General features: G+C 37.9%; 1 protein-coding gene across 2 annotated transcripts; it reads left to right on the top strand.

Moving 5' to 3' along the window:
• Positions 1-4,894: 4,894 nt before the first annotated feature.
• Positions 4,895-8,307, top strand: LOC148306361 (uncharacterized). 2 transcript variants are annotated; one of them, XR_015838016.1, is made up of 3 exons: positions 4,895-5,224; positions 5,592-6,079; positions 7,110-8,307. XR_015838016.1 is itself a non-coding variant. In XM_088265176.1 (2 exons), the coding sequence occupies exon 2, from the start codon at positions 7,177-7,179 to the stop codon at positions 8,239-8,241; it is 1,065 nt and encodes a 354-aa protein (XP_088121302.1). In that variant the 5' UTR covers positions 5,947-6,079; positions 7,110-7,176; the 3' UTR covers positions 8,242-8,297. The 2 variants fall into 2 exon arrangements, 1 of the variants encoding a protein (XP_088121302.1); XM_088265176.1 differs by lacking the exon at positions 4,895-5,224 and having other exon boundaries at positions 5,947-6,079; positions 7,110-8,297.
• Positions 8,308-12,815: the final 4,508 nt, after the last annotated feature.

The raw sequence follows: 12,815 nt of genomic DNA, 5'->3' as shown, positions 1-12,815 counted from the left end.
GTTCCACAGTTATGAGCCATGAACGGCTCCGGGGTTGTGGGATCCCGTTGGGCGTGACGGCCACAGGTTGTAGGCTGGGCGGTCTTCGAGGGGCAGGAATCTGGTGTTCCTGGAGGGGCAGGAATCTAGTGTTCCTGGGTGGACGGCGGACGTCCTAGATGAGCAGTTCCTTCGCTGTCGGAAAGAACCTGGCGTTCCTCGATGTGAAGGGTGAGGGATGAGGCATCTTCGCGGCTGGAAGATGGCCTTGTAGCGCTGGCTACATCGTGTCTTGGAGAAATGACCACCATTCACTTCACACGATTTCTCCTCGCGGCTGAGCACTTAGCTGATGAAGTGCCGAGTTTGGGCTCGGGTCGAGCGCGACGGCGTGCGCGTTCGACCTGCGCGGTCGGGGATTTTTCGTCGACTGGGGTGAGGCGTCTTCAGCTCGCGTCCTACCCCTACTGTTGCTAGAGCAAGAGGGTCGTATTACCCCTCTCGCTTACTCCTTACCCTAGTTAACTTAAGAATAATCTTATCGTAGCTTACTTACTATAATCTTAAACCCATATCTGCTCCCTAGGTGGAGCATACGGTGTCCACAACTACTCGTTAATAGTAACCGAGTTATAGACTTACAAATAATTAAAAGTTAACAAAACTAATTATATCATGACTTATTATTAACTAACTGATTCTTAATTAACTGATTATAATAACTAGATTAACTTATAATTATTACATAAAATAATGAATTAATAGAGACTCCTTTCAGAGTAGTGGTTGACGCGTTTGTCAACCACTCGAAGTTCAGGTTCGATTCCTGACAAGGTTGATTTTAATGTAAAGTTTAATTTTCAATTTTAATTGCTATTTCAAGTTTCCTAAATGGAACTTAGAGCGTGATGTATATATTTTATTATTTATTCATCCATATGTATTGCCAGTACATACGGGAGTGCCTTATGGACGCGTACAAGGAAAGATGGCGGAAATTAGACAAGGTAGTGTGGCGTTCTATCCTCTCTCTGCCTTCCACTCCCGAGAGGCGGCGCGAGGGTAGTTACAAAGGCGGCATAATATTTATGATCGTAGCCTTGGGTCCGTGGGTCGGCCCGTTTTTAACGACCCTAGACGCGGCCGACGAAATGCATTATTCCTAATGGCCGAAAATTCCCTTAATTGCCGGTCTTACCCATCGTAAACATTGATGGTCTGTTGTCATTGTTCCGAAGAAAAATATATTTTACAATTCGAAATAATAAAATATATTTTTCTAAAGAAAGGTTAGGCTTTGAAGAAACCCGCCGTCGTTTTATTATTTTTTTTTTTGTCTGATAACGAACAAATGATCTATCTGCGCGCCTAGAAGTGAAAATTTTAATGGGAAGAAAAACGATTTTTAATGTAATATTTTAAACACCCAAATTATGCAATATATCAATCGCCACCCCTTGGAATGTTTAAAATATACATTAGAGAAAGGAATTGATTAGAGTAGTTAGAGATTAGGTAATGCGATTGTTTAATTATTATTGGAAAAATTTAGGTATTTTTAATAGTGATTTCCTTTTTCCTTCTTTTGAAATTTCGAAACAACCTCTTGGCGAATAATTTACCAATCGGCAGGTTCCCTGTTTTAATAAATAAATCCGAGTTAATCTTCTCGATATCAATATGAAAATTTGCATTTGTTTTGTCACTGAGAAAACTAACGATAATTATCAAAAATATAAGCATCTTTTCAAGTAGTTGTGATTAGGTACATGAAACAATTCCGTTTAAAATTACCTTCCGTTGATAAAAATAATATGGGATTTTAAGAATCTATAAAATAATTTATTCTTCAAAACGTAATTCATGCAATAATGATTTAAAACTTTAACCTATTTCGATATCTCTTTATCAAAACATTATGTAACCATAATTAAGTTGTATCGTTTTTCAATAATTACGACATAGAATCGCGATTTTACAAATGGAAATTATTCGAACGAGGGGAAAAAAATTACTAATTCTATCGTTTCTATTTAACTATATTGTGCGATTTTTGGAGAATATGAAAGCCGTTGTACTCTCGCTTGAGTAAAACATTACGTAAACATAATTTGCTATCGTCAACTCGTGAAAATTACAATTATAATCGCATATTACAATAAGAATTTAATTAAGGGCGCCAGGATATTTTTGAATAAAAATAGCCAAAATTCGGGTGCAAGAGATTGTCATTAAATGCGAAAGAAATGTGATGCATAAAATTTAAGAGGATCGGGCATAATTAAGAAAATAAGATCGTACTTATAATATTAATTTGGCTAGTCGAAGGAGCATTGAGACGAGAAAATTTTTATACGTTTCAGGGCATGAGTAAGGAAAATCGCACTTGATTTTTCCGATTTTATTGGTTTTGCTAGAGGGCGCAAAACTAATCAAATCGCGCCCCACGTTGGGCGCCAATTAACAACCCTCTGATCATTCGGGATTACTATTTGGACATAGAGAAGGGGTTTGATCGATAATTTCGGAGGGAAATCATCCTGACGGCTACGTTCTGGAGAGATAATGGGGGGGAAATCGCCATTGATCGTTCTCGCGGGGCGGCGAATACAAATTCCGGGAACTCGATTATCCGCGGAAAAGGAAGCCTCGTGTACCGTGTTACCTCGCTATGTACAATATATTAATATCGCGCTTGTTAAGTTCTAATCTGAATGAATTTAATCTTTGTTTATTTAAGCCCGGAGGAAGTGTGCATCGAATTAAATACAATTACAATCAAGATAAAGGTAAAAGGGGGAAGGATAATTAAAACTTGAATGTTTCATGTACCTGGTTTAATCGATTACGTAGACATATTATTAAAATGACTTACCCTAGATTACAACACTTAGAAAATAGCTTATACTAAACGAAAGGTCCTCAACATAGTCCAAAGTTCACTTTTCTAGCTCATGTCTTGTTCACAGATTCACTTAACGAAACACCGTAACGAAGATTGAGATTGTTCCACAGTTATGAGCCATGAACGGCTCCGGGGTTGTGGGATCCCGTTGGGCGTGACGGCCACAGGTTGTAGGCTGGGCGGTCTTCGAGGGGCAGGAATCTGGTGTTCCTGGAGGGGCAGGAATCTAGTGTTCCTGGGTGGACGGCGGACGTCCTAGATGAGCAGTTCCTTCGCTGTCGGAAAGAACCTGGCGTTCCTCGATGTGAAGGGTGAGGGATGAGGCATCTTCGCGGCTGGAAGATGGCCTTGTAGCGCTGGCTACATCGTGTCTTGGAGAAATGACCACCATTCACTTCACACGATTTCTCCTCGCGGCTGAGCACTTAGCTGATGAAGTGCCGAGTTTGGGCTCGGGTCGAGCGCGACGGCGTGCGCGTTCGACCTGCGCGGTCGGGGATTTTTCGTCGACTGGGGTGAGGCGTCTTCAGCTCGCGTCCTACCCCTACTGTTGCTAGAGCAAGAGGGTCGTATTACCCCTCTCGCTTACTCCTTACCCTAGTTAACTTAAGAATAATCTTATCGTAGCTTACTTACTATAATCTTAAACCCATATCTGCTCCCTAGGTGGAGCATACGGTGTCCACAACTACTCGTTAATAGTAACCGAGTTATAGACTTACAAATAATTAAAAGTTAACAAAACTAATTATATCATGACTTATTATTAACTAACTGATTCTTAATTAACTGATTATAATAACTAGATTAACTTATAATTATTACATAAAATAATGAATTAATAGAGACTCCTTTCAGAGTAGTGGTTGACGCGTTTGTCAACCACTCGAAGTTCAGGTTCGATTCCTGACAAGGTTGATTTTAATGTAAAGTTTAATTTTCAATTTTAATTGCTATTTCAAGTTTCCTAAATGGAACTTAGAGCGTGATGTATATATTTTATTATTTATTCATCCATATGTATTGCCAGTACATACGGGAGTGCCTTATGGACGCGTACAAGGAAAGATGGCGGAAATTAGACAAGGTAGTGTGGCGTTCTATCCTCTCTCTGCCTTCCACTCCCGAGAGGCGGCGCGAGGGTAGTTACAAAGGCGGCATAATATTTATGATCGTAGCCTTGGGTCCGTGGGTCGGCCCGTTTTTAACGACCCTAGACGCGGCCGACGAAATGCATTATTCCTAATGGCCGAAAATTCCCTTAATTGCCGGTCTTACCCATCGTAAACATTGATGGTCTGTTGTCATTGTTCCGAAGAAAAATATATTTTACAATTCGAAATAATAAAATATATTTTTCTAAAGAAAGGTTAGGCTTTGAAGAAACCCGCCGTCGTTTTATTATTTTTTTTTTTGTCTGATAACGAACAAATGATCTATCTGCGCGCCTAGAAGTGAAAATTTTAATGGGAAGAAAAACGATTTTTAATGTAATATTTTAAACACCCAAATTATGCAATATATCAAGGTAATTGAAAAATAATAATAAAGAGCATACAAGATGTCTAAAAAATCATAATAACTTTGAATTTACCAATCACCTTATAGAAAATAATCACTCATTTGATAAAAATAAAGGTCTAAATATATTACACACATGCAATACAGGACTTAAATTAGACTACTTATAAAAATTGGAAATAAAAAAGGCAATTAAAAATAATTTACAATTAATAAATACACAAGTAAATGATTTTTCTAAAAGTCCGTTATTAAATGTTTCCAATCACTCAACATCCCTAATCCCTTTTGACTGTGACTGCCAATCAACACAAAAAAAATAAAGCCACTTGAGATCTACCCAAGCTCCTTTGTCTAACCGTCAAAATATTTAGAATTTTGTTAAGTAGATAGTGTTTTAGTATTAATCAGTCATGATAAAGAAGCGGTTAGCTTGGAAACTGGTAGACATTATAGCATATTTTTTACTATGACAACACCATATATTTTGCAATTCTCTAGTTGTCAATAATTCTACGCACTTGCAGTCTCCCTAATATACGTATTATAAGGAACCGTAAGAGATAATGTACTACCTTTTTGTTCAAGCAAATACAAATTCAATAATCAGTAAGGGTTAGTCGTTACGCCTCATTTCAACACGTACACATCGCTCACTCCTTTCAAGAACGTCATTTATCTAAAATCGTCAATTTTCAGTTGTGCATGTTTTCGGAATGCCCAGAAAATGTACTATATCCCAGCAAAAGCGGCATACTTTTGACTTCATATTTACCCGCTACAGGGCAGAAAGTGTTGTTTTTGCATTTTGAAGAAAAGGTATTGTTTAATTATTTTTTTAAATATACTAAATATTTTTCACATGGAGGAAAAACCTTCTGGTTTTACCTAAAAAGATCTGTTGCACAGTAAAAAGTTCAATAAGTGGCTTGATATTTATTTTTAATACATTTTATTATATTCTTAAACTTTAAAAACGAAGAAGACGTATTATATTTATTATGTACAAATTGGCTACGGTCGTAAATGAAGGAAAAAATGTTTTTAAATTAATAAATAAATGTATTATTAGGTATTTTGCTAACATTAGGAATGTAGTTAGATTTAAAGATGGATACGATATATACGTGACGTCTTCCGGATGAATTGATCTAATCTCCGGTTTTGTTTAAACTAATGTTTGCAGGTGAAAGTATCCGAAAGAGATGGAGCTCACTTCAGTAAAGATCGAACCGGGAGATGTGTTTGGGAGTGATGGCGTTATTAGTGATATTCCAGGAGATGAGTTATATTCCGCTGTAAAGGAAGAGATTATCTACCGGAATGTTCCTATTATCAAGATGGAACCAGAATGTCTCGACGGAGCTTCGTATCGCGATGTATCCAAGAGTAAAACAGAGTCTGATGGGGCAAATTATAATTTACCTCTTTGTGAGGACTCTAGGATTATTTACTCTAAAGCATCTGTCATCAAGGCTGAAGAAGAAAGTGAGGATGATAATAGCGGCATTTTTCACACTGGGGAAGAGTCGACTGAACCTGCGACCAGTGCTGGACTACAGTATGGTGGCATAATGAGTGAAACCTTTATTGAAACATATACAGAATATCCTAGCATCCAACAAGAATGCCTTTTTTCTTTACGAAATACCAAATTTCTCGTCAACGACGCTAGTAAGTATTATTATTAATAAATATGACCTATTTATATAGCAGTATGAAGGCCATCTGGAGATCGGATTTATACTCGGTGAAGACCAAATGCCGCCTATACAATGCCTGCATTGCTCCTGTTCTCTTATACGGCTGTGAAACATGGCACCTTACAAGGGCCCAGAGCAGCCGTGTACTGAGCGCTGAGAATAAGTGTCTGCGGGAATTTTTAGGCGTGCGGTGGTTTGACTTTGTGAGGAATGAAGAGATAAGGCGTAGGACGCAGCAAATCTTGGTCACAGCTGTCGTCAAGACAAGGTGATTCAGTTAGCCTGGCCATGTACTCCGCATGCCTCCCGAGAGCCGCCATCAAGCTTGCCTCCTTTACAAGGCATCGGGTTCCCGACCACTTCGGGACGCGGATCTGACTTGGGAGGATGCAAGGGAGCTGACAGAAAAGCCTGGAGACAGTTTGTGGACTCCATATGCTCCACCTAGGGCGTTCTCTAGGTGGATATGGTTTAATAATAAATCATTTATATAGATGTTTTCGTGAAAAATGTATCATTATGTATACATAGCTTCTTCACCGCTTCGACATGAGTGAGAATCATGGCCCCTTCACGAGAAATGAAAGGATAACGAGTTAGGCTCGGGACGGCACTCGTCCGCTTATATGTGCACTCACGAGTGAAATGCCCGTTGCAACATTTTAATGTGACTAGCGCATGGAACATATCCCCTATACTTTTCATCGAATAGAATTGACACAAGACCAAAGTGTGCTTCATTATTAATTACATATTTGTTTTCGTTGTTTTTTCTGTAATTATTATAACTGGTATTCTTTCGATTCATCTTGTATGAATGTCGGCGCTGGTTGGGAATTATTTTCTTTACTACGAATCTTTCTAGAATAACTATTTTACATCGAATTGTATTCGTTCATTTGATTATTTGATTTATTTTATAAACATTTAAACTTGATTTTATTATATTATTTTATATTATACTTTTTTGTGTATCTTCATTGTCTTTCTTGACTTTTCAGGTGATGAAAAAACGGGGGTAGCATCTAATATTTTAAAAAAGAATCACGAGAAACCTTCTCTATCACAATGCAACGAGGATTCTCATGCCCCAAGTGTAAACATACATGTTTACGAAAGTGGCATTTAAAGTCGCATATGCTAACTCACGCCGAGGAAAAGCCGTTTTCGTGTTCACAGTGCCCAAAGAAATTTACACAGAAAGGGTCGCTAAAGTTGCACATATTAACTCATACTGGGGAGAAACTGTTCTCATGCCTTGAGTGTAAATTTACATGTTCGCGGTTTTATGTAATGAAAATCCATTTGTTAACTCACACAGGGGAGAAACCGTTCTCGTGTTCTGAGTGCGAATACAAATGTAGAACGAAAGGTAATTTAAAAGATCACTTTTTAACTCATGCTGGGGTGAAATTATTCTCCTGTCCAGAATGTGAGTTTAGATGTTCACATAAAAGGTATTTAAAATCGCACATGGCGACTCACAATGGGGAGATGCCTTTTTCATGTTCGCACTGTGCTAAGAAGTTTAAGTATGAGGGGTCGTTAAAAGTGCACATGTCATCTCATACTGGAGAGAAACGGTTTTCGTGTTCGGAGTGCGCATACAAATGCTTTAAGAAAACGCAATTTTTAACACACATGATTGTTCACACTGGGAAGAAGCCGTTCTCGTGTTCACAGTGTACGAGTACGTTTACACGAAAAGGGTCATTAAATGTGCATTTGTTATCTCATGCTGGAGAAAAACCATTCTCATGTTCAGAGTGTAAATTTACGTGTTTTAAGAAAACGGATTTAAAGAAACATGTTTTGACTCATACTGGGGAGAAACCTTTCTCATGTTCCGAGTGTACATTCGCATGTTCCCGGTCGGATGTCTTGAAAAATCATATGTTAATTCATACCGGACAGAAATCATTCTCCTGTTCAGAATGTGATTACAAATGTTTGCAGAAACGGTATTTAAAAGAACACATGTTAACTCACAATACCGGAGAGAAACCTTTCTCCTGCTCGGAGTGCACATATAGAAGTTTTCGTAAAGGTAATTTAAAAGAACATATGACAACTCATAATAGCACGAAGCAGAAAAAAAACAAAAGGCTCGAAATAGAGTATCTTCGACAGTAAAATCAATACTTTGTATGTACAATATACGTACTCGAGAATTCTGTAAATAAAGCAAAACTAAAAAAATCAGTGTTTGTATTAATGTTATGTCAATTTTATTTCCTTATGTTTTACTGTCTCATGAATTATTTAACTTCTTATTTGAAATAAACTTTACTGTTATTTTTTCCAAAGTCAATATTAATAAAACGATAACTATGCCTTATAATACTTCATGTCGACAAGTTACGAATACTTTTAGATTTGACGCTGAACCAGTTTTACAACAAACCCCGGTCTAGTATTGAGGTAGGTACTGTAAATCTGGTTATTTAGTGATTTTTCTATAGGCCTATTTCGGCCATATTGCTTTGTTATAGGCCATATCGGTCCTGTCAGAAAATTGCTGTACTTCGAATATAATCTTCGCTTTATACCTTTGATACGAGGCGATATAATTTTTAGAGTAGTAATATTAATAAGTGAAGAACAGATGGAGTCCGCTTCAGTCAAGGCTGAACCGGGAGACGCGTCTAGTGGGGAAGGGGCGTTATTTGATAGTGATGTTCCAGGAGGTTTGTCATATTCCGCTGTGAAGGAAGAGATTACGTATCCGGAAGTTCCTATCATCAAAGCGGAACCAGGAAACTATGGCAAATCGGAGCTACAGTACGAGGGAGTACCTAGCGAAATTATGACTTTAACAGAAACATTCGAAGATCATTCTGACATTCGACAAGATAGCTCTGAAGCTATCCATAGCACCGAACTAACCAACCTTAGTAAGTATTAATATTGAGTAGGCATTAAATTTCATATTTTGTATATTAAAAGCATTGTTAATATTGTGGTATGATAATGTAACAAAAATTTAAAGTAGTTACTATGGAAAGGTGTGTTGAGATGGTTTGGACATGTAGAACGAATGAGTGAGGAAAGAACGGTAAAACAAATTTATGAGGCGAATGTAATTGGAAAAAGGAGCAGAGGAAGATCGAGAAAAACATGGCACGATCAGGTATGCCAAATACTTGAAAGTGGTCAGGTTAGGAGACGTAACAATCGGCGGGTATGTATGAGGAGATGCATGAACTTGTAAGAGGCGAAGAATGTTTGCAAAGACAGAGTGGTGTGGCGTTCTATTCTCTCTGCCTACCCCTGCGGAGAAGCGGCGTGATGGTTAGTTAGTTAGTTACTACACAAAGTGAACGATGAATGGTAAGGAATGTGTGTAACATTACACTTTATTAAATAAGTGTCCGCGTGTTTAGCTACCGTCCCGGGTTCAATTCCCAGGGTAAGTGAAAATAAGTATTAGTGATTTCATACTCTGATATTCATTAAATGTTATCCTTGACTGGTCCCTGAAGCGCAGGAATGATCACCTCGCCTTCATGTAACTAACGATTAAGATAACACTGCGTCTATACTATGCGGTGCCCTGTCTACCATTTCGTGCGTATAAGGGTTAGAGAAGACGTATTAATGCTTATGAAGATATTATAATACCCCAAAAGAAGCAAGAAGGAGGAAAATGACAACTACGAGGCATGTAGGGATGACAAACAAACCTGTCAAAGATGCATTCATACTATATCCAAGAAAACAATTAAAATAACAAAGGTAGTTTCGTCACATATCTTATTTGTATGGATTTTATGTAAAAATGTGACTTACAATTAATGTATTTAGTAATTTTACTAACCTTGTAACGGAGTCTGAGTTACAGTTTCTGCGTTTGAACCCTCTGCTGCGAAAAATATGAATATGATATGTCTTTATAATAATTATAAAAAACAATAAACTAATTTGTTATGGTATTTTATCGTCTTTGATTTTTTGTTTTTGTTGAAAAGTATGTTGTTTACAGATTTCTCTGAAGGAAAAAAAAGAGTACTGGGATATTAATATAAAATAATATATTATTCGCCCCTAACGTTTTTCTAAACTTTTCAGGTAATGAGGAAACGGGAAATATATATAATGATGCAGAGAAGAACAACGAGGAACCTTCTTTTAGTGCAACGCAACCAAAATTCTCTTGTACCGAGTGTAAATATACGTGTACACGGAAACACGATTTAAAGAAACATGTCTTTATTCATACTGGAGAGAAACCGTTTTCCTGTTTGGAATGTAAATTCACGTGTTCCCTGAAAAGTAATTTAAAAAAACATATGTTGACTCATGCTGTTGAAAAACGGTTCTCGTGTGCAATGTGCTCGTATAAGTGTTCCCAGGAAAGATATTTAAAATCTCACATGGTTACACATACGGAGGAGAAGCCGTTCACATGTTCACAATGTAAAAGCAAATTTAAGCAAAGGGGGACGCTTAAGGCGCATATGTTAACTCATGTAAGTTTAGATGTCCACGGAAACATTTCCTCTTTATGTATGGATGCACCCAAAGAAGTCATTTGAAAGTACACGACATATCAACTCACATTTGCAAAGTAAATACATGTATTCAGCGAAGCTATCTGTAAAATTCCTTATTTTGATCACACAAACTTGTGAAAACTGTTCAATTTACATTAATTCAATCCAATTAAATTTATAATTAACATACACATTACAAACTAAAATTTAAAGCGTATACATTAACAAAAAATCGAAATAAGCAAGAATACTCTTGTTAAAGATGTAGAAGAATCCCTTATGGGAATACCCTCTCAGGCACATGAAACAGGTATTGTTCAGGCATAACCATCGGCAAGTTGCTTCTGTACGTAGAAATGGGAAACAAACAAATTCTAGACCTGTTATTATGTAGGATGTGCACTGGGTACAGATTCTACTAAAAAATAACTGATAATAATAAAAATGGCTCTCGAATCGCGCTCGAGGATATTGTCCTCAGCATGTGGGGCTATATACGAGTGCGCATGTGACTCAGCATGCCAACCTTGGACTTAATGATTCGAGCACACACTATGCACTCTGTGTCCTCATCACTTCTGTCGTGCCGGCAGCCGCGCGCAGAGACCTCGTGAACACCGTTCACGGAGCTTCTCCATCCATCTCTGTCTCCAGCGCGCGACTCCCAGTCGCCATCAATCGCCGCCAACCTAAACGTGGCGTTCAGTTGGTCCTTGTACCTTCTGTACTGCCCTCCTCGCTTTCGTCTTCCTTCGAGAAGCTCAAAAATGAATTCTTTTGAAGATAAATCAACACTAACTTGGAAGCAGTAGACTTGCAAAGCGTCATCAAATTTTAAGCTCCTGTACACTGCATTATCTTACTACTCTTCCTAATCTAATCTTAAAATATTAATTTTATACTATTTTAAGTATTTATTTTTGTGTGGTTTAGATTGTATTAAGGTAACGTTTAATTCCTGCCGTGATCTCATTTATGCTTTCGTTCGGTGTCTACCTCCACACATATTTCAGCCATCACTTATCTATCGTATACATAACTATGTATTTACATTAAGGACCTACATAGCTTAATTTGATTGACTGCTGAATTTTAAAGCAAAATTGGTGTCTGTCTTTAATCGTTAGCATTGTGACTGGTATATTATTATTCTTCTTCTTTTTGTAGATCCTAGGGATCTGTTTGTACCTCCGATGTTGACTCCCAGCTGTCTTTCCAACTTTTCGGAGGTCTGCCTGGGGGTCTGCGTCTTTCAGGGATTCCTCGAAGGGCGATACGTGGAAGTCTGTCTTCTGACATTCTGTTTATATGTTCATTCCAGTATCGCCTTCGTTGTCGTCCCCACCTCACGATATCCTCCGTCTTACACATTATAATGTTTAATGGCTAGGATATTAGTTAAAATTTAAGTAATTTTCCATACTAAAATCCCATCTTTGATGTCCAGTTATACGATGTCAGACCGCCTCTGTAATGTACTTATTGGCGGTTTTTTCCGTGTAGTCGGGATGTAAAAATATTATTTATTTATCGTATAATTAATAAAAAAGACTGTCTCAAAAGAAAAGTGTATGAATCCTGCATACTGCTAGTGAACACATACGCACTAGAGACCATGGCTCTGACAAAGAGAAATGCAGAAAAGCTCAAGTGTACACGGCTATACATGGAAAGATTCATGCTTGGTTTGATCCTGAGGGATAAAAAAAATTAAGATGGATGAAAACCAAGGTGAAGGATATCATGGATCGCGTGGCAAAACTCAAATGGTAGTCGGCAGGACATATTGCAAAACAGGACCCCACATGATGGACCCCAAGAATTTTACGATGGGGGCCTTGGGAGAACAAAAGAGGTGTCGGAAGACCCCAAAAGAGATGGTCCGACGACATAGTCGCTGTGGGGGGTAGAAACTGGCTGCAAGCAGCAACCAACCTGAGAAAATGGAAATAAGGGGAAGAGGCCTATATCCAGCAGTGGAAGTCAGAGGGCTCATAAATTCAAAAGGAGAAGAATTAATATTTGAAAAACTAACTGTAAGGTGTTCCGTTTTAAAGCTTATAATATAATTTGTTATGAAATTATGAAATCTCCATAAATCTTAATTTGACTATATTGTCGACTGGACGAAGGAAACGGCTTCATCCTCAATTAATTACTATCAGTGAGCTAGGAAGTACCTGAAGCGCAGTACTGATCATCTCGACATAATTT

Source organism: Brachycentrus maculatus, unplaced genomic scaffold (genome assembly GCF_059751285.1).
Source record: "Brachycentrus maculatus isolate JH-2025_06_01 unplaced genomic scaffold, ASM5975128v1 h1tg000243l, whole genome shotgun sequence".
In the NCBI taxonomy this organism is placed as follows: Eukaryota; Metazoa; Arthropoda; class Insecta; order Trichoptera; family Brachycentridae; genus Brachycentrus; species Brachycentrus maculatus.
This window is presented reverse-complemented; position numbering and strand designations above follow the sequence as displayed.